Below are 26,751 nucleotides of genomic sequence, written 5' to 3' on the forward strand. Positions count from 1 at the left end.
AATCTGCCAAAGCAAGAGGGAAGAAATTGCCGCGGGATGTGCTGGTTATGTTTAATTCTATGGACATTAGGAATCAAATATTGAGATTAAATTATAATAAAAATTTGCACATTGACGGGAAGGCAATTATCATATTTAAAGAAATTCCATCCAGATTTCTTCGAAGAAGGGATGTTTACAAAAAATTAGTGAGCCAGTTAAAGAAAAATGGAATTCAACACAGATGGGGATTTCCGGAAGGGATTTCCTTCTGCTACAAAGAAAAGAGATTTAAATTATCTAGCCCTCAGGATCTTGAGAAATTTGCTAGAAGATACGATAAGGAGTTGGGAAAGGTGGAGAAGATAAGACCAGTAGGAGAACAGCAAGAGCAAGAGGAGAAGAGGAAGAGGAGGAAGAAGAGGAAGAAGAAGAGACTAACAGCAAAGAATACCAAATTTGAACCAGATTTCACAACAGCTTTAAATAAATAAAAATGGCTTTGAGAATATTGTCATGGAATGTAAATGGGCTTAATAATAAAAGTAAAAGAAATCAAATCGAACATGTATTGATTAAACTGAACCTTAGAATCATAGAGTTGGAAGAGACCACAAGGGCCATCGAGTCCAACCCCCTGCCAAGCAGGAAACACCATCAGAGCACTCCTGACATATGGTTGTCAAGCCTCTGCTTAAAGACCTCCAAAGAAGGAGACTCCACCACACTCCTTGGCAGCAAATTCCACTGTCGAACAGCTCTTACTGTCAGGAAGTTCTTCCTAATGTTTAGGTGGAATCTTCTTCCTTGATATAATTTTTTACAAGAAACACATATCGCAAGAAAACACAAGAGGATTTTAAGCAATAAAAGATTAGGGAGAGACTTTATTGCTTCAGATAAAAACAAAAAGAGGTGTGGTGTTATATATAAAAGAAAAACTTGACCCAAAATTAATTTATAAAGACAAAGATGGAAGAGTGTTAATAGTGCAAATTACATTTCAAGGGGAGAAGATAATTGTAGCTGGAATTTACGCACCTAATGATAAAAAGGCGGACTTTTATTCAAAACTTAGCAAAACGTTGCTGGATTTTCTAGACCAACAATTGATATTAATGGGAGACTTTAATGGTGTGGTTATTCCAGACCTGGACAGATCAACAAAAAAAGAGACACAAATGAGGGTAAATTACCCAGACCGTTTTTCAATCTGGTGGACACTATGGGACTAATAGATATATGGAGACTAAAAAACCCCACAACAAAAGAGTTTACTTTTTTTCCGGATCCAAATCAAAGTTGGGGGAGAACAGACTTTATTTGGACATCTAAGGAATTAGTCCCAAGAATATACAAATCGGAAATTCTTCCAACGACTTTCTCCGACCACAACCCGGTGTATCTGGAGGTGAGAGGAAAAGATCCTTCATCATTTAGATGGAGAATGAATGAAAGTTTATTCAATATCAAAAGATAATAAACAAGGTGAAAGAAACAATTATAGAATATTTTAATTGGAACTTAAATAAAAGAACACCCATAGAAACAGTATGGGATGCAAGCCAAGTCGTTATGAGAGGCTTCTTAATTCAAAAAAATAGTTTTCAGAAAAGGGGTAGAAAAAAGAAAAAAAGAGGAAATTCTAGCTCACCTAATGGAGAATGACAGATTGCTAACAATTAAACCAAAAGATGAAACAATAAAACAAAATAGAAAGTTGTTGCAGGCTCAGTTTTCCATGGTGGTAAATCAAGAAGTAGAATGGAGAAGGGACACAAACCACCCCATCATTTTTGAGGAGGTTTGTTTTTTAAGGGATGTTTTCTCTTTTATGAAAGCTCTTCTGGTGACCACTTTCATTGCGTCCCAAATGAGAGGGATTGTTATATTGTCTACATCATTTTCTTTGAAGTAGTTTTGGAGAGTTTTTGTGAGACTCTTGCCAATTTAATTGTGGTTAGGATGGGACCGAAGGACCATGATGGGGTGGTTTGTGTCCCTTCTCTTATTCTAAGGGTAGCTTATACTGGGGCGTGATCTGTGATTTTAATGTTACCTATCAGTTGTCAGTTGATTCCACTGAGGGGGTCAGACCTTGTGTGAGCAGAATGTTGTCTAGTCTGGATACTGTGTCATTGCGCCCAGACTAGAATGTGTGGCAGGTGTCTCCCGGGTTTTCTTCACCCCAATTGTCACAGAGACCCTTTTTTAAAGCATTTTTAGCAACTTTCCTTCGGAGGAAGTTTGCCCATGGGGTTGTATGGTGGCTGTCTTTCAGGGAGATGCCTCTCATATTTAGGTTGAGGTCACCTCCCAGTATTGCTCCCCTTTCAGAGGAGGAGAGGAACCTGTTCAGTGTTTTCCGGATAAACTCTTAGTTGTTTTGAGTTTGAGGCATACATGGAGCCGATTGTCAGTTTAGTTTTGCCATCTAGTGTCCCTTTAGCAAAGATGAATCTGCCTCTTTTGTCTTTTAGGACTGTTGTGGCTTTGAAGTTCAGGTCTCTACTGAGTATTATGGCTACTCCGCGGGCCTTTCCTGAGCCAGGTGCTACCTATTGTTGACTGAAGCAGGGATTGCTCAGGAGTTTGCTTCCTTTGGGTGGGTTGTGTACTTCTTGTAGGAAGGCGGTGTGGTTTCATGGTGTTTACATACAAGGTGATGCATTTTCTTTTGATAGGGTTTCCCAACCCCCTCACATTTGATGTAATTGCTTTTAAGCTAGCCATCTTGCTTATCTACTTTATAGGATGATTCCCTGCCAACTCATCTGGGTTGCCCTGTGTCTCTCACCTTGCACTGTCTATCGAACCTATTAAGGTGTGTTGACCTAGAGTGTGTGTGGGGGAGGGGGGTTAGGATTAGATTTGGGTTAAAAAAGGGTGTAGATGACAGAAAGTAGCCTATATAGGTGTTTATTTGGGGTATCTCGGACCATCTGGTGTCTAGCCAGTTGGTCCTGGGTCTCAGCTGACATGGAAGGCCTTGTTTAAGGGCAGGCTGTCCTCCCTGTCATTTGCAACAGGGAGTGGTCTGTGAGACAGTGTTAAGCATTGTTTGTGACGCCTGTGTTGGGTAGAAGGTTTATAAGCAATGTTGTGTGTTATTAACATCGTTGGTATGTTGGGGTGGGAATATGGGTGTTGGCACGCTCTAGCGCCACCATTGTACTAGCTGTGTGTCAGATTTTAGCCTGTTTGTGGCTTGTTTTATTGGGGTTGGGGGTATTATTTTACTTGGTATGGGTTTGTTTGTTTTTCTTTTCTTTTACCTGCTTGTTTGTTGCCTTTGCATGATTAAGGAGGAGACGGAGAGGTTGTGTGTGTGTGTCTATTTTTGTATGTGTGGTCTTTCCCCCCCTCTTTTGTTATGGGTGGAGTCCTTGGAGTGGAGTGGAGGGCTGAGAGTGTGGGTTGTGGGTTGTTGGGATAGTTGGGGAATGTGATTTGATGTCGTCTGGGTCAGTGTTGGTGTGGGAATGGGGATCTCCATGGAGGTGCGGGGCAGAGGGGGTATTGGTGCTGTTGGCAATATTAATGGCATGGGGAGAGATGAAAAGGGGAAGGGGCGGTCACCAATCCGTCAATTTGAGGTGATTTCCAGCTGCTGTGGTTGTTGTTGCAGGGTTGTATGTTGGTTTGGTTGAGGCTGGTTTGTTCAGCGGGACAATTCTATGAGCGATGCTTGACTGTACTGGTTTATGTTGTCGTGTTGTTTCTGTGGTTTCTTCTTCCTCTTTGCTGTTGTTTGGTCGTGGCTGTCGCTTGGTGGGTCTGTGGATTGCCATTTTAATGGAGGGTCGAGTCTGAGGTTCTTTAGTAGTTGCAGGGCTTCAGGTATACTGGTAGCTGTCTGCTGTGCTGGTTGTTACGAGGTGGAAGGTGAAGCCCCATCGGTACTTGATCCCTGCTTGTTGGAGACATTGGGAGCATGGGCATAGGCTTTTCCTCCGATTTAGGGTCTCCTGTGATGTCAGTCACTTCTCCTACCTGGACAGTTATCTTTCCACAAGGGCCAACATTGATGTCGAAATCCAGCGTCGCCTGAGCTCTGCGAGTGCAGCTTTCTCCCAACTGAAGTACAGAGTGTTTGAGAACCAGGACATTCGCAGGGAAACCAAAATGCTTGTTTACAAAGCTATTGTACAGTGGTGCCTCGCAAGATGAAAAGAATCCGTTCCGCAAGTCTCTTCGTCTTGCGGGTTTTTTCGTCTTGCGAAGCAAGCCCATTAGCGGATTAGTGCTACAGTACTGTATTAGCGGCTTAGCTGGCTTAGTGGATCAGCTGATAAGCGGCTTAACGATAAGCTGATAAGCGGCTTAACGATCAGCTGATAAGCGGCTTAGCATCAGCTGTTAAGCGGCTTAGCCATCAGCTGATAAGCGGTTTAGCGGCTTGGGAAAAAGGGGGGGGGGAGGAAAAAAACCCCGCAGGAACTCGCAAGACATTTTCGTCTTGCGAAGCAAGCACATAGAAAATTCGTTTTGCGAAGCACCTCCAAAACGGAAAACCCTTTCGTCTAGCGGGTTTTCCGTCTTGCGAGGCATTCGTCTTGCGGGGCACCACTGTACTACCAGCCTTACTGTATGCTTGTGAAACATGGACCACTTATAAACATCATCTGTAACTCCTTGAAAGATTCCATCAATGGTATCACCGAAAATTTTTACACATCACTTGGAAAGACAGGTGAACGAATGCCAGTGAAGAAGCAAAGATCACCAGTGTCAAAGCAATGATTCTTCAACATCAACTTTGTTGGACTGGTCATGTTGCTTGGATGCCTGATTATTGTCTTCCAAAGAAACTACTCTATTCAGAACTTAAAAATGGAAAGTGTAATGCTGGTGGTCAACAAAGACTCTCAAGGCAAATCTAAAAAAAATGTAGTATAAACACCGACAACTGGGAACACTGGTCTGCAAGCACTCCAGTTGGAGAACAGCCATTACCAAAGGTGTCTTGGGTTTTGAAGACACTAAAACTCAGGATGAAAGGGAGAAACATGATAAGAGAAAGGCACGCTTGGCAAATCCTCACTGTGCTCAACTCCTGCCCAGAAACTTATGTCCCCACTGTGGAAGGACGTGTGGATCCAGAATTGGCCTCCACAGTGACTTATGGACTCACTGTTAAAATTGTGTTTATGGAAGACAATCTTACTTGGTGATCGCTGAATACAATTATGATGGGGTTTTCTCCATAAGGAGATTGGTTGAATTTTTGATGTTGTTCAATACTTCTTTCTTTTTGTAGCAGACGAAGCAGACGATGATCTCTCTTGGGGGGCGTTGGTTTTCAGCATAGGTTTTAGAGGTTGTGAACCCTCTCCAGGTCATCTACCTCGAGTGTCAGGCTAGGGATTGTGGTTTTTAGCCACCATACAATGAGGTCTGCTGGGCTTTTCGCCTCCACTTTTTCGGGAAAGTTGTAGAAGCAGATGTTGTCTACTGCGATCTTCAAGATCCGCTTGTTTGATTCTCATTTCGGAGCTTTCTGTTTCCAGGTGGCTTTCCAGTTCAGCCAGTTTATTATTCACACGTGTGTTTTCCTCTTGGTACTGCTCTATTATTCTTTCTTGAATTTGGTTCTTGTTCCCTAGAGTGGAGATGGTGCTAGTGAGGGTTTCCACATTGGAGGTCAGGACACAGATATTATATTATCTGCTGGGGAACCACTGTGGTCTTCAGTAGTTCTGCTAATCTTAGTTCCATTTCCCTCAGGTCTTGTTTTGTTGTTGGGTTGTTGTCATCTTGGGGAGGGAGTGTTGTGGTCTCAGTGCTGTTTGCCATCTCCCTGGTTGGTGTTATCACAATCTCCCTGATTATCTTGGTTTGAGATCTGCTTGGTGTCCTCTTGCAATGGGGCATGCTATGGTTAGGAGTTGTGGTGGTTCCTGGGTGTTGAGTTGCTGAGTTGAACAGGCGTTGTTGTCTGGTGGCTTTTAAAGAGCATCTGGATTAGGCAGCCATTTTTATCACATCTGGGCTGTGTTTTAAGGACTTCTCTGGGGTTCCTGTAGTCGCCTCAGTGGTGTTGATGGAGTAGGAGGCAGATGAGCAGACAGACAAGTAGACCAGTTGACATAAAGGGGTTAGCAGGCAGAGGTACAAGAGACCAATGGGGTGGGGCCAGAGGGAGGGTGTGTGTTAGGTGGGTTATCTGTGGATACACATGTGCGCACACACATGCACACTCATACACACAAAAGGGAGAATGGGGTCCAGTTAAGGGTGGAAGGTGAGGTTAGGGATTCGTAGAAGAGCTAAAAATTAAAGACTGGCAAGGGTGTGTTCAGAAATAGAACCAAACAAAACAGAAGCAAAAGGGGGGAAAGAAGAGAATGAAAGGGGAAAAGGAGAAGGGGGGAATAAAAAGTAAAATAAAAAGAAGAAAGGAGAAAAAGAAAGAATAGTAATGATAATGCTAATAAACTGCAGTGGTGGTTCTAGTTATAGTATGAGGTAAAAGACCACCAGGGGGGGGTTGCTATTGAAAGTGGGTGGGGAGGTGTATGTATGTAGGTATGTGATTATTTATTGGGGGCGGGAGAGAAAAGAAAAGAGAGATGAGGGATGGGGGGAATTTAAGAGTTAAGAAAGAGGGAAAGAGAACAAAAAACAAAAGGCAAAAAATGGAAAAGAGCCCCCCCCCCCCGAAGAACCTGAAGATGTTGAGGTGGTGGTATCTATCTGGAAGTGTTGTGTGTGTGCAATGATAAAAGTAAAAAAATAAAACATATAACAGAAAACCCCTTTGAGAGGGGAAAAAGATAAGATATAGATGTTGGGAGATTCCATTCCACCTTTTGTTGCAGACATGGGATTGTTGCGTATCACATGTCTGTTTACATTCCAGCACAAACTGCTGGGTCCCGTGAGTGGAACTTCAGCTCTGTGTATAGCTTTTCTTTTGAGTCTCTCTTCGAGAAGACGGAAGGAGAGACATGCTTCTTTCTTCTGATTTATGTAAAATAAATCCGTAGTTTTACTATGTATTCACAGCCTACAGCCTCTTCCGTTGTGCAGTTTACTCTTCTACATACAGCGTGCTCAAGGCAGCAAGCTTGAGTTGCTGATTTACGTCGGAGCCAGAGGTCGATGAATCTCCACAGCGTGAAGGCTGAGAGGGAGACGATCCAGCTGGGAGCTAGCCAGCTGGCCTCCCAACCCCCGGATGCCGACAATATATGTGTGTGTGTATGTATTCTCTTTAAAGAAAAAGGGGAGGGGGGAGGAAAAAGAAAAGAGAGGAAGGGGAAAATAACAATAGAAATAATAATTTTTTGTTTGTTTTTTAAGAAAAGATGATAGTAATGGGAGGGCGGGGAGAGAGAGGACTCCCCCCTATAAAACAAAAATAGAAAAATAAAGGAATCAGGTTTTCATTTTATTCTATTTTCTTTCTTTCTTTTCCCTCTTTAATTTAAAAAATGAGTAATAAAAAATTGGAAGTCAGGGCAGAAGCATCGATCCCAGGCAGTGGCCTGTGTTAGTTTAGGGCTCCTTTTTGGGCACTGCCATTTTGATTCCTTTGAGTTTGAAAAAATGGAGGTAAGAAATTTGAGGGGAAAAGAAAAAAGGAAAAAAAGTGTATTAAAAATGTTTTAAAAATATTTTTGAAGAATTAAGGAAAAGGAACCAAAATAAGATCAAGATTTTTTAAAAAGGATTTAAAAGAAGATCAAAGAAAAAACATCAAGAAGAAAAAAACTCTAATCAATGTATGTATGTGTTTTGGTGGGCCCTGCCTGTCTCCCTCGAGGTTTGGACTGGGCCTCCATGCGGCTTCCGCTGGGCTTCCATGCAGCCTGCCTGGCTGTCCCGGTCCCCTCCTACCTCTCTTCACTTATGGCTGCCGCGGTGGCCACGGCAGCGGCTGGCAGGTGCTCGGTCAGGGGGTGGGCAGCTCCGCTGCACTCACTCTGAGCCTCACCGGGCCACTGCCAGGGTGATCCCTGTCCTGGTACAGCCAAGGTCGCTGGGTGGGGTGGGGACCTGGGAGCCTTGCGCAGTTCCCCCAATCACTGCGTTCGGTGCCCCTGGCTTTCGCTTGCTCATGGCGATGCCTTTGGCAGCTCGGGGACCGGCCAGAGAACCTTGTTGGTGCTGGCAGTCCCTAGGAGCTCTGCACTGCCGTGGCACCTGCTATTTTGCCTCGCCATAAGTCCCCATTTTATTTATTATAAATAAGTCCCTCAGCCTAGCTAGTGAGAGACAAGAAAAAACTAGTCATTGAATCCCATTGTACCAGCCAATGTGTTAAGATTTCCCCTTTCTCCCTTCAGCTTTCCAATCTGCTCTGAATGAAGGACAAGACCAGTTTGCATAGGTGGGAGAATACTATTGAATATCCCTCTGCGTATTCTATTGCTGAATTAGCTGCTGGTTTTCTATTAGGTTTATCTGTTGTCTCTATTCAACTAATTTTTTCTTACATGCCTGCACTTTGAAGACTGTTCAGAAACTGCAGTTAGCAAACTAACTCCTGAATTTTGAACTACATGGGAATATGGATCATATCTCACCAATTTCTTCCCACAATTGCAGTGACTTACAGTCTATATATTTAAAACCCTTTTACTTGGCATTTTAATTACAGTACTGTTATACTAAACATATACTTTCCTCTACAAACAACTCTGTCCTACAGACCAAGCATCTGCAAAGATCATGACAGCAGGTAGAAGCCAGGCCCCTGTCAGAGCATGGACTTACCGTATTTTTCGCTCTATAGGACGCACTTTTTTCCCTTCAAAAATGAAGGGAAAATGTGTGTGCGTCCTATGGAGCGAAGACGCCATAGCCCCGCGACCCTCTCCCGGCTGGAGAGGTGACGGGCGGCTATGGCAAGAGCCTCAATAGCCGCCCATCACCTCTCCAGCCGGGAGATGGTCGTGGGGGGCTGCTTTAGCCCCGCGCACGCTCTCCCAGCTGGAGAGGTGACGGGCGGCTATGGCAAGAGCCTCAATAGCCGCCCGTCACCTCTCCAGCCGGGAGAGGGTCGCGGGGGGCTGCTTTAGCCCTGCGCGCGCTCTCCCGGCTGGAGAGGTGACGGGCGGCTATGGCAGGAGCTTCTATAGCCGCCCGTCACCTCTCCAGCCGGGAGAGCGTGCGCGGGCACCCCGCGACCCTCTCCCGGCTGGAGAGGTGACGGGCGGCTATTGAGGCTCTTGCCATAGCCGCCCGTCACCTCTCCAGCCGGGAGAGGGTCGCAGGGCTGCTGGAGAGGTGATGGGCGGCTATAGAAGCTCCTGCCATAGCCGCCCGTCACCTCTCCAGCCGGGAGAGGGTCGTGGGGGGCTGCTTTAGCCCCGCGCACGCTCTCCCGGCTGGAGAGGTGACGGGCGGCTATTGAGGCTCTTGCCATAGCCGCCCGTCACCTCTCCAGCCGGGAGAGCGCGCGCGGGGCTGCTGGAGAGGTGACCGGCGGCTATAGAAGCTCCTGCCATAGCCGCCCGTCACCTCTCCAGCCGGGAGAGCGCGCGTGGGGCTGCTGGAGAGGTGACGGGCGGCTATAGAAGCTCCTGCCATAGCCGCCCGTCACCTCTCCAGCCGGGAGAGGGTCGCGGGGGGCTGCTTTAGCCCCGCGCGCGCTCTCCCGGCTGGAGAGGTGACGGGCGGCTATGGCAGGAGCCTCTCTGCTGCGCCTTTCCGCTGCTCCCTGACCTGCTCTTTGGGGCTGGTGGTGGGCTTCCCCCCGCCAGCCCCAAAGAGCAGGTCGAAATGAACCTGAAGCCTGGAGAGCGAGAGGGGTCAGTGCACACCGCCCCCTCTCGCTCTCCAGGCTTCCAAGGTAGCCGCCTGAACGCACCTTAAACGGCACCTTGTTTTAGAGCGGGAAAACAAGAGGGGGAAAGTTCTCCCCCTCTCTGCGCAGCGCCTCCTGCCACTTCGCTGAAGGGGCGCTGGGCAGAGAGGGGGAGAAATTTTTTTTCTTGTTCTCCCCCCTCTAAAACAAAGTGCGTCCTATTGTCCGGTGCGTCCTATGGTGCGAAAAATACGGTAAATTCCACAACTATGTTACTTAAATTAGCCTCGTGTGATCCATATACATTTCCACCTCATGTTAGATTCTTAATAGCACCTTCCCAATCTAACCAGGTCTGTCCATGCCTATCCCACATTTTCTATTAAATTTTTTTAATAGCCCTGGGTTGTATTCAAACCTGTGCAAGCAGAGTACAGTATTCTTCAAAACCTTTCATTAAGAAGCAACCAGCCTTGCCTAACAGAGGGCTCACAAAATATAGGATTTAAGTGTAGCAAAACAGATTTAACATATAACAACCAAAGTACCATAGGCTGCAATTTTATGCACTTACTTGAAAATAAGTTCTACATCAGTAGGACTTACTCAAAACTACAGGACAGGGCTATAGGAGTTTTCACCCTCTGCAGTTTCCCCCCAGAGCCATTATATATAGGACCCTGCCAGGTGTTTATAAACATAAAAGATTTCTCTCCTGCAATGGGAAATTGGATTTGATGACTTAACTTAGCTCTTGCTCTGCAATTCTATTGCCTTTACCATTGGCTTCTATATTATATACTGTAGGGATGGAATTAAATACCACATAATATACAAAGCCTAGTAGCAGGTTTTCACATCCTGGAGTAGCTAACTGCTACCTACTTTAAAATAATTATTATTCAACAAAGATATTTCAAAGAGTTATTTAGGTGTAAAACTGAAACACAAAACTATGACCTACAGTTCTTAAATAAGCAAAGCCTGCCCTTCACCCAAAGTCCCAGAGAGAGTTGTAACATTAAAACACAATATAAAAACAGTTTAAAACAACTTACAACCACAGAAATAAGATTAGTCTTCAAAATATACACCTCAAGTGTCAAAAGGGTAAAAGTGCACGTTCAGCATTCCCTGGGAGCTGCATAATGAAGATGGCAGACGCACCTCTGTGGGGAAGGAGTTGCATTTACAACCTATAACTGTGGCTGTTGTCACTGTTTTAAAATCCAGAAAGATCACTATGTTCGTTTGTGCCAGCAAAAACAAATTAAAATTAAAAACAAATACTCCACAACAAGTTAAATTAGGCCACAATCGGAAGTCAATTGACCTGGGACTAAATATCATCTTACTCAACAGGACTGACTTCTGAATAGTCATGGTGAGAATTATAGATAGCCTTTTGCGGGGGGGGGGGCACAAGACTCTCTGCAACTCCCAGGGATCCTTCGCCCACTGCACACCCTTTTGACTCCAGCACCTACACTCATGAGCCTTTGGGTCAATGTGTGGCAAATGAAGAGAATCACCCTAAGATCTACAGATGAAGGGCGTTATACAAACCTTAATAACAACAACAATAATAATAATAATTCTCCAAATGAATTCTGCTGCGGGTCACAGATTCATGTGAGATAATGTCCAAGTCTCTTCAGCACAACAGGACTGTTTACTGGTCTTACGCATACAGAGGGAAGTATGTCACAGGGGTGGCATTGCAGCCAATGAAGGGGATCCGAGGCGCGCTTGTTGCTCATGAGGGAGAGCACGAAACAGCACGAGATAATGCGCACACGCGTGTACACACGGATCCACACGCGCGCATCAGACCCACACGCCCCGCCCCGCGGTGGGCCGTTTGCGCCGCCCGAGGGCCACTTTCGCGGCCCCTGCTCCTCGCCAGGCGCCCTCGCCCCGCCGCCTCCGGCGCCGCCCTCCCTTCTCCGCGGCGGCCTCCGTCTCTCGCCCTCTCGCCCGCTTCCTCACCTGGCGAGCGCCTCCCTCACGAAGGGATTCGCCCCTCACGGCGGCCGCCTCACAAAATGGCGGCCCCTCCGCAGCCCCTCCTTCCGGAGGCACTGGCTGGCCGGACACGCTTCCCGCCCCGCGCGCATTGGACGCGCCGGCCCCGCAGCGACCGCCCGCTCTCCGGACGGGATTGGCGGAAGCCGGTGCCACTCAGAGCTCGCTTCAACCAGCGACCGGCCCGCGCCTCCCTGCCTGGCGGGCTCCGGCGCCGCTTTATCGCGCGTGGCCTCCCGCAAAGGATCATGGGGTGATCTTGTCCTTTTAAGCTGGGCTGCCGCGATTCGGAGCTCCGGGCGGGTTTTGGTTTTCCCCTAATGGTCTCGGCGCCCGCAATAAACTCCTTTCCCGGCGTCTTGGGAGAATCTTTGTTAAGCAGCGCCGCCGTTCATCCGCGCGCTCCTCAGCTGCTCGCTCCTTCTAAGGGAAGTGTCCTTTGCCGCCTGCTCCCTTGGGGTCCCTTGCGCCCCCTCGTTTCCCCGGCCGGCTGGCGGGCCTGGGAAACGGCTTCCGACCCCGCTGTGCAGCTGGGCCTTCCCCTCAGCCCGAAGGCGGCTCCCAGGGTAAGCTGGCCCGAGGCAGCCTGGCTCGCGGGGCTGCTGGCGGGACAGCCTGGGAGCCGAGGCAACAGAAGCCCGCGCATCAAGATCCACGAGGAGCGGAGCACCGCGGCCTCGCCGGTGATTTCATAGGCTTGGTCCCGGACCTGCTGATCCGCACGTGCCCCTGGGGAGAAGGCAGGCAGCTGGAATTAAATTCCCATCCCTCCTTGCTGAAAACTCAGAAGCCGTCGTGCGGGCAGCTGTCTGGAATTTTCGCCAGGAGGCGCGTGGACTTTCAATATAGATAATAGATCCTCTCTCTCTAGCCAACATATATTCCAGATATCCAGGGGCAAGAGCAGTCCCTGCCCCCTCTCTGCCAAGCATTGGCCAGATCGCATGGGGTCACAGGCGCCCGCACAGGGTCGGTGTCCCTTTCGTTGGAAGAAACTTTCTCTGAACGACATTGTGGAGACTCTCGTGCTTTAAGAAATAGGGTTTATTCGTCTGTATGGAGGGCGTCCGGAGCATGGCAGGCAGTCCTTCCTTCACTCAAGAGCAGCTACCCTGGTCCCACCTGGGACCAGGAGTTGTGGACGAGCCTCGGTGGCTCTCTCGTAATGCTGACAGCTCTGCTCTTGCCTCCGCCAGCTAGACAGGTTTGCAAAAGGCAGCCCAGGAGTTCCCTTGCAGTTTATATTCTCTCTTCATATCGCAAACAACCCCAAATCCTAGCATGTATTACTTTTAGGGCTTAGAGGGACCCCTCCCCCCACAAGTTCTTTTACACCAGTTACAGTAGCCTCTTTATCCTTGAAGCAAGTCTGAGGGCTCAGCGGAACTCCTCGGGCTGCAGGAGAGACTCTCCATCCTAGGCGGGGTCGGGAGACCCCCCCAAGCCAAAGCCTTTCTTTTTTTCTGGCGGAAAACCCCCAGGAGAGTGACCCACAGCCCTTCCCACGCGCCTGCCTTCCTTCCCCGCCCCTTCCGCCCAGCGAGACTTCCGCTTCCGGCGGCGCTGTCGACCATGGCGGCCCTTCGGCGGCTGGCGGGCGTGCAGAGGTTGCTGGGGTTACCGGCCCGGGCGGCCCGCGCTGTCTCTTCCGGGGGACCGGCCAGCTCCTCGGCGACGGTGCAGGTGCCGCCCGCCTCGAGCCCCGCGCAGGTGGCGCCTCCGCGCAAGCACCACGACGACGACGACGAGGGGGTGTCCGTCTTCATGAAGGTGAGCGCGGGGGGGGGGGGCGAGACGCGCGAATCCTGCCCGTCAGTTCCCAGGGCCACGAGCCCCGGGATCCTGGAAGAGTAGAAGGCACCCCGAGCTCTGCGGAGGGAGCTACCTGCCTAACCCAGAGGCTTCCTTGCAAGGGGCAAAAGAACATGGCTTTTTGAATGTCCCAGGCAAACGTCTTGTCACCGGGGGCGAACCACAGACACCCAGGGAAGAAGGAGCAAGCAGGGAATAAAGATCAGCATTGGGATCCGCTGCCCCTGGGGGTCATGCAGGGGGAGGCGGTTGCTAACCCTGGTCCCTGGGATGCTGTTCTTCGGTGTTTTCTGGGCAGTGTGGATGCTTCAGGGACCTGCACCTGTGCTGTGCTGCAGGATTCCAGTGCCCAGTAGCACCTTAGAGACCAACTAAGTTTGTTCTGGGTATAAGCTTTTGTGTGCACACGAAAACTTATACCCAGAACAAACTTAGTTGGTCTCTAAGGTGCTACTGGACATTTTTTTTTTATTTATTTATTTCGACTGCATCAGACCAACACGGCTACCTACCTGAATCTAAGATTCCATTGCTTTCTTGCCTCTGCATGCAGGACGGTGCCACTGCCAGAGAGCAAGGGACAGATCAATGATACAGGGAGTTTCCTCTGTCTTTGAGAAGCATTAAGTGGTAGGTGCTTCCAGCAGTGGCATAGGAACACAGGAAGCTGCCTTATACTGAGATCAGATACATGGTTCCATCCAGGTAAGTATTGTCTGCACTGATTGGCAGTAGCTCTGTAGGATAGAGGAGTCTCTCCCAGCCCTACCTCGAAGTGTCAGGGATTGAGCATGACGGCTTCTCAGTGCAAAGCAGATTTTCTGCCATGTGGTTGTGGTTCACTTTCAGTGAATGCTTCAGACTCACTTGTGGGTATCACTGTTGTACTGGGTAGAGAGTTATTCAATGCACACTGAAGATAGCTTTGGGACTTTCTTAATTTTTGAAAACTGTCGCAGGTTCATGTTCTTGGTGATTACAGTAATTTTTGCCCAAATTAATCATTGATTTTACAACAGACTAAAACTAGAGTCACTTGAGCTCCATCTGTCACCGTGAAAGATTCATTATGTTTCTTAACTAATGCTATGTGAAAACTAGCCCAGGATAGCACTTCAATATGCAATGCTGCTTGCCATTGTATCGTGCACACTTGTATATATCTCAATAGTGTGCTAGATAGAGAGAAGTTTTTCTCCCTCTCATAACACTGAAACCTAGGATTACCTAAAGAAGCTGAATGGGGGATGTCACTCCTGTGAGGCTCTTCCATATGTGCTCCTCTGTCCCTCCACTTTGCTGGAACACTTGTGTGGTACCAGATACTTACCGTATTTTTCGCTCTATAACACGCAGATTTTTTCTCCTGAAAAGGAAGGGGAAATGTCTGTGCGTGTTATGGAGCGAATGTGTGGTCCCTGGAGCCGAAAAATCAGACAAAAATCAAATCGGGCTTCACGATTGCTGAAACGGAACAAAGAGCAGGGAAAGCCCCTCCCCTCCAGGCAAGCAGAGGGGAAAAGAGGAAGCAGCTGCTTTCCTGCATTCTGCCTCAGGGTCTTACTGCCCACCCGCTCTGTTTCGTTGCTGTGTTTGCTGAAACGGAACAAAGAGCAGGGAAAGCCCCTCCCCTCCAGGCAAGCAGAGGGGAAAAGAGGAAGTGGTTGCTTTCCTGCATTCTGCCTCAGGGTCTTACTGCCCACCCGCTCTGTTTCGTTGCTGTGTTTGCTGAAACGGAACAAAGAGCAGGGAAAGCCCCTCCCCTCCAGGCAAGCAGAGGGGAAAGCAGAGTGTCTGCTTTCCTCTCTGTGCTTCGGAGGGAACAATGTTTGTGAAGGGAAGAGAGATTACAGGTTCAGCTTAAAATTCTGATTTGACTTCCTGCTTTTTGTTTTTGGGGACACACAGCATTCAAATATGCTTTCTTCAATTTAAAAGGATGAAATCCTTAAACAGTGTTTTGCCTGTAAATTCATGCGATCTGGAAGATTACAGTGTCTGTACCTCTTAAGGGATGGCAAAGCTTAGGTTTCGCTGCTAAATAGTTCTTAATGCAGTTAAAATGCTTTCTTCTGTCAAGGCAATTAAAAAAAATAAATATCAGGCAGCCGGAAAACATGCAGATGGGAGAGAGAGAGAGAGAGAGAGCGCGCTGGCTGGCTTGTGTGGGTGGGTGGGGGGGAACTTTTGCCTTCCTTTCCTCACGTTATAGCCCTCTCCTGCATTCTTAGCCTTCTGTGTTTTTCCTTCCCTCCCCACTTAAAATGTGGTTACAAAGCATGGATCCACATGGATCCTCAGGATCTTTGCATTGGGTCACCCCAAATTCACCATCAGAGCACACAGCATGTCCATGGCTACAGCCTGCCCCCCCAAAATCACGCACCCACTGTTGCCTGGGGCTGCAATGGTGCAAAAACGTGGTTACAAAGCATGGATCCACAGGGATTCTCAGGATTTTTGCATTGGGTCACCCCAAATTCACCATCAGATCACATGTCTGTGGCCACAGCATGAAGCACAAAAATGATACGTCCACTGTTTCATTCAGAATATTTTTTCCCTTGTTTTCCTCCTCTAAAAACGATGTGCGTGTTATGGTCAGGTGCGTGTTATAGAGCGAAAAATACGGTATTTAGAATCTGTACGATTCTAAGAATCTCTAAAACAATAGTAACAACATTAACAAAATAGCTTAGAATCATAGAATCATAGAGTTGGAAGAGACCACAAGGGCCATCGAGTCCAACCCCCTGCCAAGCAGGAAACACCATCAGAGCACTCCTGACATATGGTTGTCAAGCCTCTGCTTAAAGACCTCCAAAGAAGGAGACTCCACCACACTCCTTGGCAGCAAATTCCACTGTCAAACAGCTCTTACTGTCAGGAAGTTCTTCCTAATGTTTAGGTGGAATCTTCTTTCTTGTAGTTTGGATCCATTGCTCCGTGTCCGCTTCTCTGGAGCAGCAGAAAACAACCTTTCTCCCTCCTCTATGTGACATCCTTTTATATATTTGAATATGGCTATCATATCACCCCTTAACCTCCTCTTCTCCAGGCTAAACATGCCCAGCTCCCTTAGCCGTTCCTCATAAGGCATCCTTTCCAGGCCTTTGACCATTTTGGTTGCCCTCCTCTGGACACGTTCCAGTTTGTCAGTGTCCTTCTTGAACTGTGGTGCCCAGAACTGGACACAGTACTCCAGGTGAGGTCTGACCAGAGCAGAATACAATGGCACTATTACTTCCCTTGATCTAGATGCTATACTCCTATTGATGCAGCCCAGAATTGCATTGGCTTTTTTAGCTGCCGCATCACACTGTTGGCTCATGTCAAGTTTGTGGTCAACCAAGACTCCTAGATCCTTTTCACATGTACTGCTCTCAAGCCAGGTGTCACCCATCTTGTATTTGTGCCTCTCATTTTTTTTGCCCAAGTGCAATACTTTACATTTCTCCCTGTTAAAATTCATCTTGTTTGTTTTGGCCCAGTTCTCTAATGTGTCAAGGTCGTTTTGAAGTGTGATCCTGTCCTCTGGGGTGTTAGCCACCCCTCCCAGTTTGGTGTCATCTGCAAATTTGATCAGGATGCCCTTGAGTCCATCATCCAAGTCGTTGATAAAGATGTTGAATAAAACCGGGCCCAAGACAGAACCCTGTGGCAGCCCACTAGTCACTCTTCTCCAGGATGAAGAGGAACCATTGATGAGCACCCTTTGGGTTCGGTCAGTCAGCCAGTTACAAATCCACTGAGTGGTAGCATAGTCAAGACCGCATTTTACCAGCTTCTTTACAAGAATATCATGGGGCACCTTGTCAAATGCCTTGCTGAAATCAAGGTAGGCTACATCCACTGCGTTCCCTTCATCTACCAGGCTTGTAATTCTGTCAAAAAATGAGATAAGGTTAGTCTGACATGACTTATTTTTCAGAAATCCATGCTGACTATTGGTGATCACAGCATTCCTTTCTAGGTGCTCACAGACTGTTTGCTTAATGATCTGCTCCAGAATCTTCCCTGGTATTGATGTCAGACTGACTGGGCGGTAATTATTTGGGTCCTCTCTTTTCCCCTTTTTGAAAATAGGGACAACGTTTGCCCTCCTCCAGTCTGCCGGGTCTGCCGGGACTTCGCCTGTTCTCCAGGAATTCTCAAAGATGACTGCCAGTGGTTCTGAGATCACATCTGCCAGTTCTTTTAATACTCTTGGATGCAGTTCATCTGGCCCTGGAGACTTGAATACATCTAAACTAGCCAAGTATTCTTGTACTATCTCCTTAGTTATTCTGGGCTGTGTTTCCTCTGCTGAATCCTTTGCTCCAAATTCTTCAGGTTGGGCATTGTTTTCTTTATCGGAGAAGATTGAGGCAAAGAAGGCATTGAGGAGTTCAGCCCTTTCTGTGTCCCCTGTTTGCATTTCACCATCTTCTCCTCTGAGTGACCCCACTGTTTCTTTGTTCTTCCTTTTGCTACGAACATACCCATAAAAGCCTTTTTTGTTGCTTTTAACCTCTCTAGCAAGCCTGAGTTCATTCTGTGCTTTAGCTTTTCTGACTTTGTGTCTACACGTGCTGGCTATTTGTTTGAATTCCTCTTTGGTGGTTTCCCCCCTTTTCCATTTTTTGCACACATCCTTTTTTAATCTTAACTCAGTTAAAAGTTCTTTAGATAGCCACCCTGGCTTCTTTAGGCACCTTCCATGTTTCCGTCTCATTGGTATTGCCTGAAGTTGTGCTTTTACTATCTCCCTCTTAACAAACTCCCAGCCATCATGAACTCCCTTTCCTTTTAGTATTACTGTCCATGGGATCTCACCCAGCACTTCCCTAAGTTTTATGAAGTCGGCTTTCTTCAAGTCAAGAAATTGAGTCCTAGTATGCTTGGCTGCTCCTTTCCGCTGTATAGTAAACTTCAGAAGACCATGATCACTCGCGCCTAATGATCCTTCCACTTCTACCCCACTAACCAGGTCATCAACATTGGTTAGGACCAGATCTAAAATGGCTGTTCCTCTTGTTGCTTCTCCCACTTTCTGGACAATGAAGTTGTCTGCAAGGCCAGTGAGGAATCTGTTTGACCTTATGCTCTTGGCTGAGTTTGACATCCAACAAATATCCGGGTAATTGAAGTCCCCCATTACTACTATCTCCCTTCCTTTTGCATGCTTGGCCATCTGTTCCAGGAAGGCATCATCTATGTCCTCCGTTTGACTTGGGGATCTATAGTAAACGCCCACAATGAGGTCACTGTTATTCTTCTCTCCCTTAATTTTGACCCAAATGCTCTCACTTTGGCTTTGAGGTTCTAAATCTTGGATCTCTTCACAGGTATACACATCCCTGACATATAACGCCACTCCTCCTCCTTTCTTGTCTGGTCTGTTTCTCTGAAATAGATTGTATCCCTCCATTATTACATTCCAATCGTGGGACTTATCCCACCAGGTTTCAGTGATGCCTATTATGTCATATTTAGTTTGCTGTACCAAGAGCTCAAGCTCATCTTGTTTATTTCCCATGCTTTGTGCATTAGTGTACAGACATTGAAGTCCATTAATCATTCCCCCGTGTCTCTTATTTAAGGATTTTTTCCTCCCACCACTAGGTCTGCGTGCTGTTTGCTCCATTTGGTCTATGACATTTGGATGATCATCTTCATCAATTGATAGACTCCTACCTTCAGGAGCACTGTCTCCCTCCCCCACATTAGTCAGTTTAAAGCCCTCCTGATGAGGTTTCTGAGATTTTTGGCAAAAACATTCCTCCCAACCGTTGTGAGGTGCAGCCCATCGCTTGCCAGAAGTCCATCTTCAAGAAACTGCAATCCGTGATCTAAGAATCCAAACCGTTCCTGTTTACACCATTTGCGAAGCCAGCTGTTCACTTCCACTATTTTTCCCTCTTTCCCTGGGCCACGTCGTTCAATTGGGAGGACAGATGAGATGACAATTTGTGCATTTAATTGCTTCAATTTCCTGCCCAGAGCCTCGTAGTCTCTTTTGATCTTCTGGAGGCTATTGCTTGCAGTGTCATTGGTTCCCACATGAACCAAGAGGAAGGGGTATTTGTCAGTGGGTTTTATGATTCCTTGCAGTCGTTCAGTTACATCTTGGATCTTAGCCCTGGGAGACAGCACACTTCCCGAGACATCTTGTCAGGCCCACAGATCACTGCTTCTGTTCCCCTCAGTAGGGAATCCCCTATCACCACTACACGCCTCCTCTTAGGTTTGGTCGGGGTTCTTCCGTGAGCTGTCGGTTCCAAGGTCGCCTGCACATTCCCTGAGGACTGACTTTGCTGCTCGTCTTCATATACCTTATCGACTGTAATGAGGGAGAGATCCTCAAATGGAGTCTGCTCTTCGTCTTCCATGCTAGGGGAGAGGACCTCAAAGCGATTGTGTATTTCTAAACAATCAGAGGGAACCCTGGGCCTCCTACTTCTTTGAGTAACGTTTCTCCATATATCTGCCTCCTGTGTTGGTGAACTCCTTCTCAGGGGAGTCCCCTGTTTCCTCCTTGGTGGAGACGGTGTGCTCTGTTGCTTCCAAGAAGAGCTCCAGCTCTCTAATTCTTTGGAGCATAGCTACAAGTTCCTCCAGTTGCTGGACTTTGTCTTTTAAGAGGGAAATCAACATGCAATTGCTGCAGGTAAAGCTGCCTGCAACCTTTCGCAAGATGGCAAACATTGCGCAGGAACCGCAGGCGACTGCAGCTGTTCCCTCCCCCTCCATCTTGAGAATGTGTCGTTGGGGGTGGCTACAGCGGTCCTCCATCATAAAAAGCGTGAAGACAGGACAAATAACTCCCCCCCCAACCTCTTCCTTTCTTCCATGTGGCAAAGCATTCGAGAAAACAGGACTGAGGACCAGGTCCCGACAGCACACAGGCAGCTTTCCACTTACAGTTGTCTCCTTCGAAGTCTTATTTTGAGGCCTTATTTTGCCATGCATATTTCTAAAGCTGAGGCTCTGAAGCACAATACAGAGTTCTTAGTTCTTCAGCATCCGCAGTGCGTTATTGCAGGCATGTCCAACTTCAAGTAGGCTGTGATCTACTATCTACTATTAAAAACTGGCAGTGATCTACCACACTCCCATTGTCATTCTTCAGCTTCTTTGCTTTAGGGGCAAGGGGTAAAGCGTTGTTGGTGGCCAGGAAAAACCCCTTTCTTTCCTTAGCATGGATTTGTGGTTGATTCCATCGCCTTCTTCCACGTATCGCCAAGGCGGCAGCTACAGGCAGCTCTGTATGGAGGAGGGAGGAAAGGCACACTCCTTTTATCCAGCCTCATCCCGAATATGGAATATCGGCACCCCCGGGCTCCACTTTCCTTTTTTCCCCGAGGGGGACCGTTGCACCCTCAACCCGCCACACGAGCGCAGCCCTGCATCACTCAGTGAAGGCAGCCCAGCCGAGGGCAGCTTCATTAGCAGAGTGAAGTGAGAGAGGCGTGTGCTCTGGAGCTCACGGGATGGTGAAAGCGAAGGTGTAGCTTGCTCCCTCCCACAGCTGAGCCCTGAACAAAGGCTGCCTAGCCATAGTGTGATCAACCAAAATCCATCCTGCGCGATCAACTCGTTGGACATGTCTGCATAGTGGCTTGTGCAATGCACCATCTTGCCACTAGGTGGTGCTGTGAATCCACATGCCATAGCTAGGCTAGGCATTCTCTTTCATAGATGAGCATGTATTGCTTGTTCTCTTTCCTCTGTAGCTGTGGTGCCTCAGGGAAATGTTAAATATCAGGGCCAGAGAGCTAGTGTTATTCACATTTCCCGTGAGCTTTATTGCAATGTTCAGTTCAGTGCTGTTTCATTGTCTGGGGAAGTGAGGTCAAGGCTAAGAGGAAAATCTATTGCCTGCTTTGTCTGAAGTAGGTTTGCAGCCATTTGTGCTGCATGGGTGGGAACCCAGGTGGTGGGCAGGGGTTGGTCCTCAGGGCTGCGCTGGCATCACCTATGGGAACACTTTCTCCTCCCTTGCTGCCACTTCTGCATTAGCTGTAGTATCCTCTCTCATTTTTTACTGAACTTCAGTTACTTCTGGTTTTCACTGGCTTGCCACAAGTAGGTATGTGATGTTGAGTGGAGTGTTGTGGCTCTTCTTTCCTTGGGTTACAGCAGTCTTCTCCAGCCTGATGCTCTCCAGAGACCATTACTCCCATCATCCCTCGCCATGCTGGCTAAGGCTGATGAGTCTCACAACACCTGAAGGGCACCAGGTTGGGGGAGATTGGATTAAAAGTATGCAGAGATTGATGCATGTGACAAGGGCAATCTATCCATTGTCTTCTGTCTCAGGAGGAGACATGATTCTGCTCAATTTCTGGCAAAGTAATGTTGAAAAGGGAACACATTTTTGTCTTGAGTGAAGTCTTGTGAACCATTGGAATTAACTCTGGCCAGTCAAGCAAAGGCCCATTAAATCCCTCCTTCATTAGACCTTGGTATCAGGACTCTATCAGAAGTTGCTCCCAGTGAAACCCAAGATCCAGGCAAATGGGGAGTGACCCAGCTCAGGTGAATGAGGAGCCTTGTGAAAGCCTCTGCTACTCTTGACATGGGAGGGTGGAAGCTTTGAAGAGCCTTTGACCTGCCTCCATGAGTGAACAGCTAAGATGTGCATTAGGGTAAAGGCTGTGTGTAAACCTCCATTGTTGTTCTCACTGCATGCAGCAGGTTGGAAGTCTGACTTTGTGCTTGTGTCCTGGCTTTATGTGGGGAGAAGCAGCTGTGATGCATAATCAGAAGGGCCCTAGGAATGTGGGTCTCTACTGCAAGCCAAACGGAAAGTCCTTAGGCCACCAGTTGTTATCTTCCCCTGTCTTGAATCCTTTGTTGGAACTTGCACCAGCAAAGGACCCATCAAATAGGAGGGGCACTTCAGTAGATTTGAGTGCTGGCCATACAAAAAAATGGTGTGAAGCAGCATTCTTTGGGCAGTAGGTGCTGGTGGGGCAGGGGGAGGCATTTTCCCCCTTCTAACCTTTTATCTGTCTTTGGCATTTAATAAAAAACCAAGCTCCAATCCCATGAGGTTGAGAAGAGAGTATGTGTGTTGGGAGGGTTCTTTTGACATTATGTTTTCTCTGTCAACGTTTATGATGAGAATTGTGTATTGAAGCAGTAAGCCTGTGCCAAAGTGTGAACATAGGCATAGGCTGGTGCAGTCTCTTCCAGAATTGGGCACAGCGGTTTCTTTTTTCTTAACCTGTTATTAGCTATTTAGCATCCATCAGCAGAGGAAGTGTACCATTGCAGGGTGGTGGCCTGATAGATGAACAGATCTGGGCAAAGCAGCATGGAAAGCACAGAGGCTGCATGGATTTGCAACGTGTATTATTGTCTGTGTGTAGAGGGGCTGCCACTTTGATTTGTATCCTGGGCAATTTAGGAAGAAGTTTCATCAGAAAATTCACCAAGTAATCCTCCTATCTACCTTACCATTTTTCCATTATGCTAGACAGGTCTCCCCCTCCCCCCAGTTTCCTGTCTGTCTCTTTACATTAATCATCAGTATTTAAACAAAGCCTCAATTTAGTACTTCAAGTGCCATTGTAGTGATGTATCTGAAGCTGGTGTTCAGTCAGTGTGCACACTGCTCTGGAAGGTTGGGAGACCCTCTGGAGATGATATTTTTTGGAGGGAGTGGAACTCTAGGAGGAAAAAAGGGCACATCCCATTTCACAAGTGGAAATCAGAGGGCACCACTGGATGCCATGAAGGTAATTGCAGATCTTTAAAAATCACCAGGGATATAAACAGAGGAGAAGATTTGTAAGACACTGGTTTGCATTCAGCGCAGCACTGTGGCTAAACTTCCATCAGTTCAAAGATTTCTCTTGCACAACAGGACCTTCTCCCACTCTCTTCCCCCATGCCCCCTTAAATCTGTTCTGGGCTCCCCCCAATTTGCCAGCTTGGGGTACACGTGGAAGGGGAGTTTCTTTGTGCTAGCAGAATTATTTGCACTGGCTTTAGTTAAATATGGCTCATGAGTTTTTTGGAGTTTCCATAGGTTACACTTGAATTGGGTGTTGAATTGTACAAGAAAAGCTATAAAGAAGCCCATGCCAAGTTTTATGAGCTTCCAGCCTCCCATGTTAAGAAGTGAGGTGTTGTGTTTTGCACCAACTACATTCTGTACAGCCATCAAGACCTGCTCTGTACACCGCACTGTACAGTTCCACAGAGGCTTATAAAAATAAAGGAAGTAGAAGGGCTGGGATAAGTTTAAGGGTACAAATTAGTGGTCAGCTAAAGCAAGAGAGAACTTGGATGGTTGGAAGGATGCCAAGATTGCCTTATGGTTTCATGGAAGAGAGGATAGTAAATTGCAGGGAGAGGATTTGCATTTGGGCTTCAAATTCTTGACTTCCCCACCCCCTCCCCTTTCTATGTTATTTAATAGCAAGGTCTCCATGATTAATAGAGCTGAACAGTCTTCTTATTGTGTCTGATGTGACACCTGTGAGCACACTTTCTCTCCTTCATCCTTTAAATCTGGGCCCAGCAGCAGCTGCATCTGGCACCACTCTTCCACATTTTTGTTTTTAGAGCTCATTGGCTAATCCCTGCCTGGAACTATGTGGGCCAGAAGGAGCATGGTGCAGCAGTACAGATGCATGCTATGCCAAAGGGACCAGGGAACTGTTTGCCCCTGTCTCTTCCCTTGGGACTAGGGCCAGATTTATTAGACAGGAGAGCTGTTTGCATTATGAGGCACCACCGGGACTGCTGTGTCTGGTGTAATACGGAGAGCTGTTTTGTCCACTGCTGAGGCCTTTCACATCTTTTTCCCTCCTTCCTAGGAACTCTAGCTCCAAGGCTGTGCCCCAGATGAGAAGAATCCTAGCTGCAGAGCAGCTGGGGCTTTGCAGGGTGTGATGACAGCCTCAGTTCTGGCTTTGGCAGAGCTGTATGTTCTCTGATGGGTTGGGCTCTGAGCCAACGCATCTGTTGGAAGGACAGATGGGATATCTGGTCCTAGAAGACACTGAGCAGCTGGCTGCTGGGTGTACCTTCTGCAGGGGCATCCTTCGTGGGTCACCTGCCTGCTGCACCTTTGCTCTGTTCTATCTCCTCCCTAATATTCTGTCCTCCCTAATATCCTGTTGCCTACATTCAGAGTGTCTTTGGTTCTTTAGACCTATCCTGGCTCTGTTTCTTTCCTGCCAAAGAAAAGGAAAGAGCGGGATCAGGATCAGCCCAATACATTTTTTCTATCTAGATCAGGGGTCCCCAAACTAAGGCCCATGGGACTCATTTATCCGGCATCCTGAGACCCCTGCCGCCCGCTGTCACCGCCCGCTCTTACCGGCACTGCACTGCTGCCCACTTCTGGGTTGGAGGAGCAACGGAAACAGCTTGTGCGCATGTGCAAGCGTTATTTGCGGTGCACATCTGGGTTGGAGGAGGCCCGTGCACATGCACACAAGCTATTTCTGGTGCTCCTCCGACCCGGAAGTGCGCCAGAAATAGTGTGTGCGCATGTGTATGGGCACACAGTCCCCCGCCCTCTGGCTCACCACGTGATTGGCGCTGGAGACACTGGCCCAAGGCGTGGTAACTTTGCTGACCCCTGATCTAGATTGCAAAATTCAGATGGCGCCACCTTCCCACTAATTAGCTACAAAGTTACTGTTCTGTCAACCTTACTGTATGCTTGTGAAACATGGACCACTTATAAACACCATCTCCAACCCTTGAAAGATTCCATCAATTCACATCACTTGGGAAGACAGGCAAACTAATGCCAGTGTACTGGAAGAAGCAAAGATCACCAGTGTCAAAGCAATGATTCTTCAACAGCAATTTGGTTGGTCTGGTCATGTTGTTCGGATACCTGATTCTCATCTTCCAAAGGAGCTACTCTATTCCAAGCTTAAAAATGGAAAGGGGTTCAAAGACTGTCTCAAGGCAAATGTTTCAAAAATGTAGTATAAACACCTACAGCTGGGAAACACTGTCCTGCAAGCACTCCAGTTGGAGTGTATCTGAAGAAGTGTGCTTGCACACGAAAGCTTATACCAAGAACTAACTTAGTTGGTCTTTAAGGTGCTACAGGAAGGAATTTTTCTATTTCGACTATGGCAGACCAACACGGCTACCCATCTGTAACTAACTCCAGTTGGAGAACAGCCTTTACCAAAGGTGTCTTAGGTTTTGAAGACACTCAAACTCAGGACGAAAGGGAGAAACATGCAAAGAGAGAAGCACGTTTGGCAAACCCTCACCATGATCAACTCCCGCCCGGAAACTTATGTCCACACTGTGGAAGTACGTGTGGATCCGGAATTGGCCTCTACAGTCACTTACAGACTCACTGTTAAAACTGTGTATATGGAAGACAATCTTACTCTGTTACAAGTGATCGCCAAAGAAGAAGAATTAGCATGGGCCACCCCATGCTCTTTCTCAATCCTCAGTCGTTTCTGTGGTGCTTGTACAGGACTACTGCACAATTGATGGTACTTTGGGGTCAATCTTATGCCCTGAGACCTGTGGGTATAGGGATGTATACAAATTTTAATAATAAGAATGGGAGGTATACAAATTTTAACAACAACAATAAATTGTGTGCCTCCACTCATCCGTCTTTGACATCCCAAATCCGTCACCCTGAGGTGGTCACCACCCTGCGGCGGGATAGGCAGATGGACAAAATAGGCGGATATAGCAAAGAGGAAAGCAGTAGACAGGCAACAAGGGTCAAGGGAAAGCAACATAGCCACACCTTAAAAGAGGAGCTTAGCACAATGTCTGACTGCCATCCTGTGTTCCCATCATCCTGTGTGTGCCAGGGAGCCATGGCCAATCAAAGAATGCAGAACCCTCTGTTTTTTGTGTGGGAACTGTCAGTGGTAGGTGACTCTTAACCTGTACAATGGGTTACATTGCACCCATACAAAACCAAAGGGTTCTGCATTCTCTGTCCTCCATTCAGGGAAGTAAGAGGCATTATCCCAGTACAAGAACTCCTTGCAGTCAGGCAGGAGCACTCAAAGTGGGGGAAGAGCACTTCCGGGGTGAAATGTAGTCTAGGGAGAGGCACAAGAGCTGTAGAGGTGCCTGGAAGCGGCTGCATTTGGCTCTCTGGGCTTGAGGTTCCCCTGTCCCGATTGTGGTGTATTCATCTTTGTCTTCACACCTCTTCCACCACTCTCAAGATCTTAAGCTGG

The 26,751-nt window shown here is 47.5% G+C and overlaps 2 protein-coding genes across 5 annotated transcripts in view; one reads left to right on the forward strand and one right to left on the reverse strand.

The window, feature by feature from the left end:
* RBM10 (RNA binding motif protein 10) overlaps nt 1-11,878 on the reverse strand; it is a 47,738-nt gene extending 35,860 nt beyond the window's left edge. For all 4 annotated transcript variants that reach the window (XM_080988451.1, XM_080988450.1, XM_080988449.1 and 1 more), the window contains exon 1: nt 11,723-11,878. The gene's annotated coding sequence lies outside the window, so the exon portion shown is untranslated. The remainder of the gene's footprint in view (nt 1-11,722) is intronic.
* Nucleotides 11,879-13,306: 1,428 nt separating this feature from the next.
* NDUFB11 (NADH:ubiquinone oxidoreductase subunit B11) overlaps nt 13,307-26,751 on the forward strand; it is a 56,666-nt gene continuing 43,221 nt past the window's right edge. The window contains exon 1 of the mRNA XM_080988524.1: nt 13,307-13,528. Coding sequence (XP_080844650.1) covers nt 13,331-13,528 — 198 coding nt within the window. The 5' untranslated portion in view covers nt 13,307-13,330. The remainder of the gene's footprint in view (nt 13,529-26,751) is intronic.

Source organism: Podarcis pityusensis, assembly GCF_964106645.2.
Source record: "Podarcis pityusensis genome assembly, chromosome: 17".
NCBI classification, from domain to species: Eukaryota; Metazoa; Chordata; class Lepidosauria; order Squamata; family Lacertidae; genus Podarcis; species Podarcis pityusensis.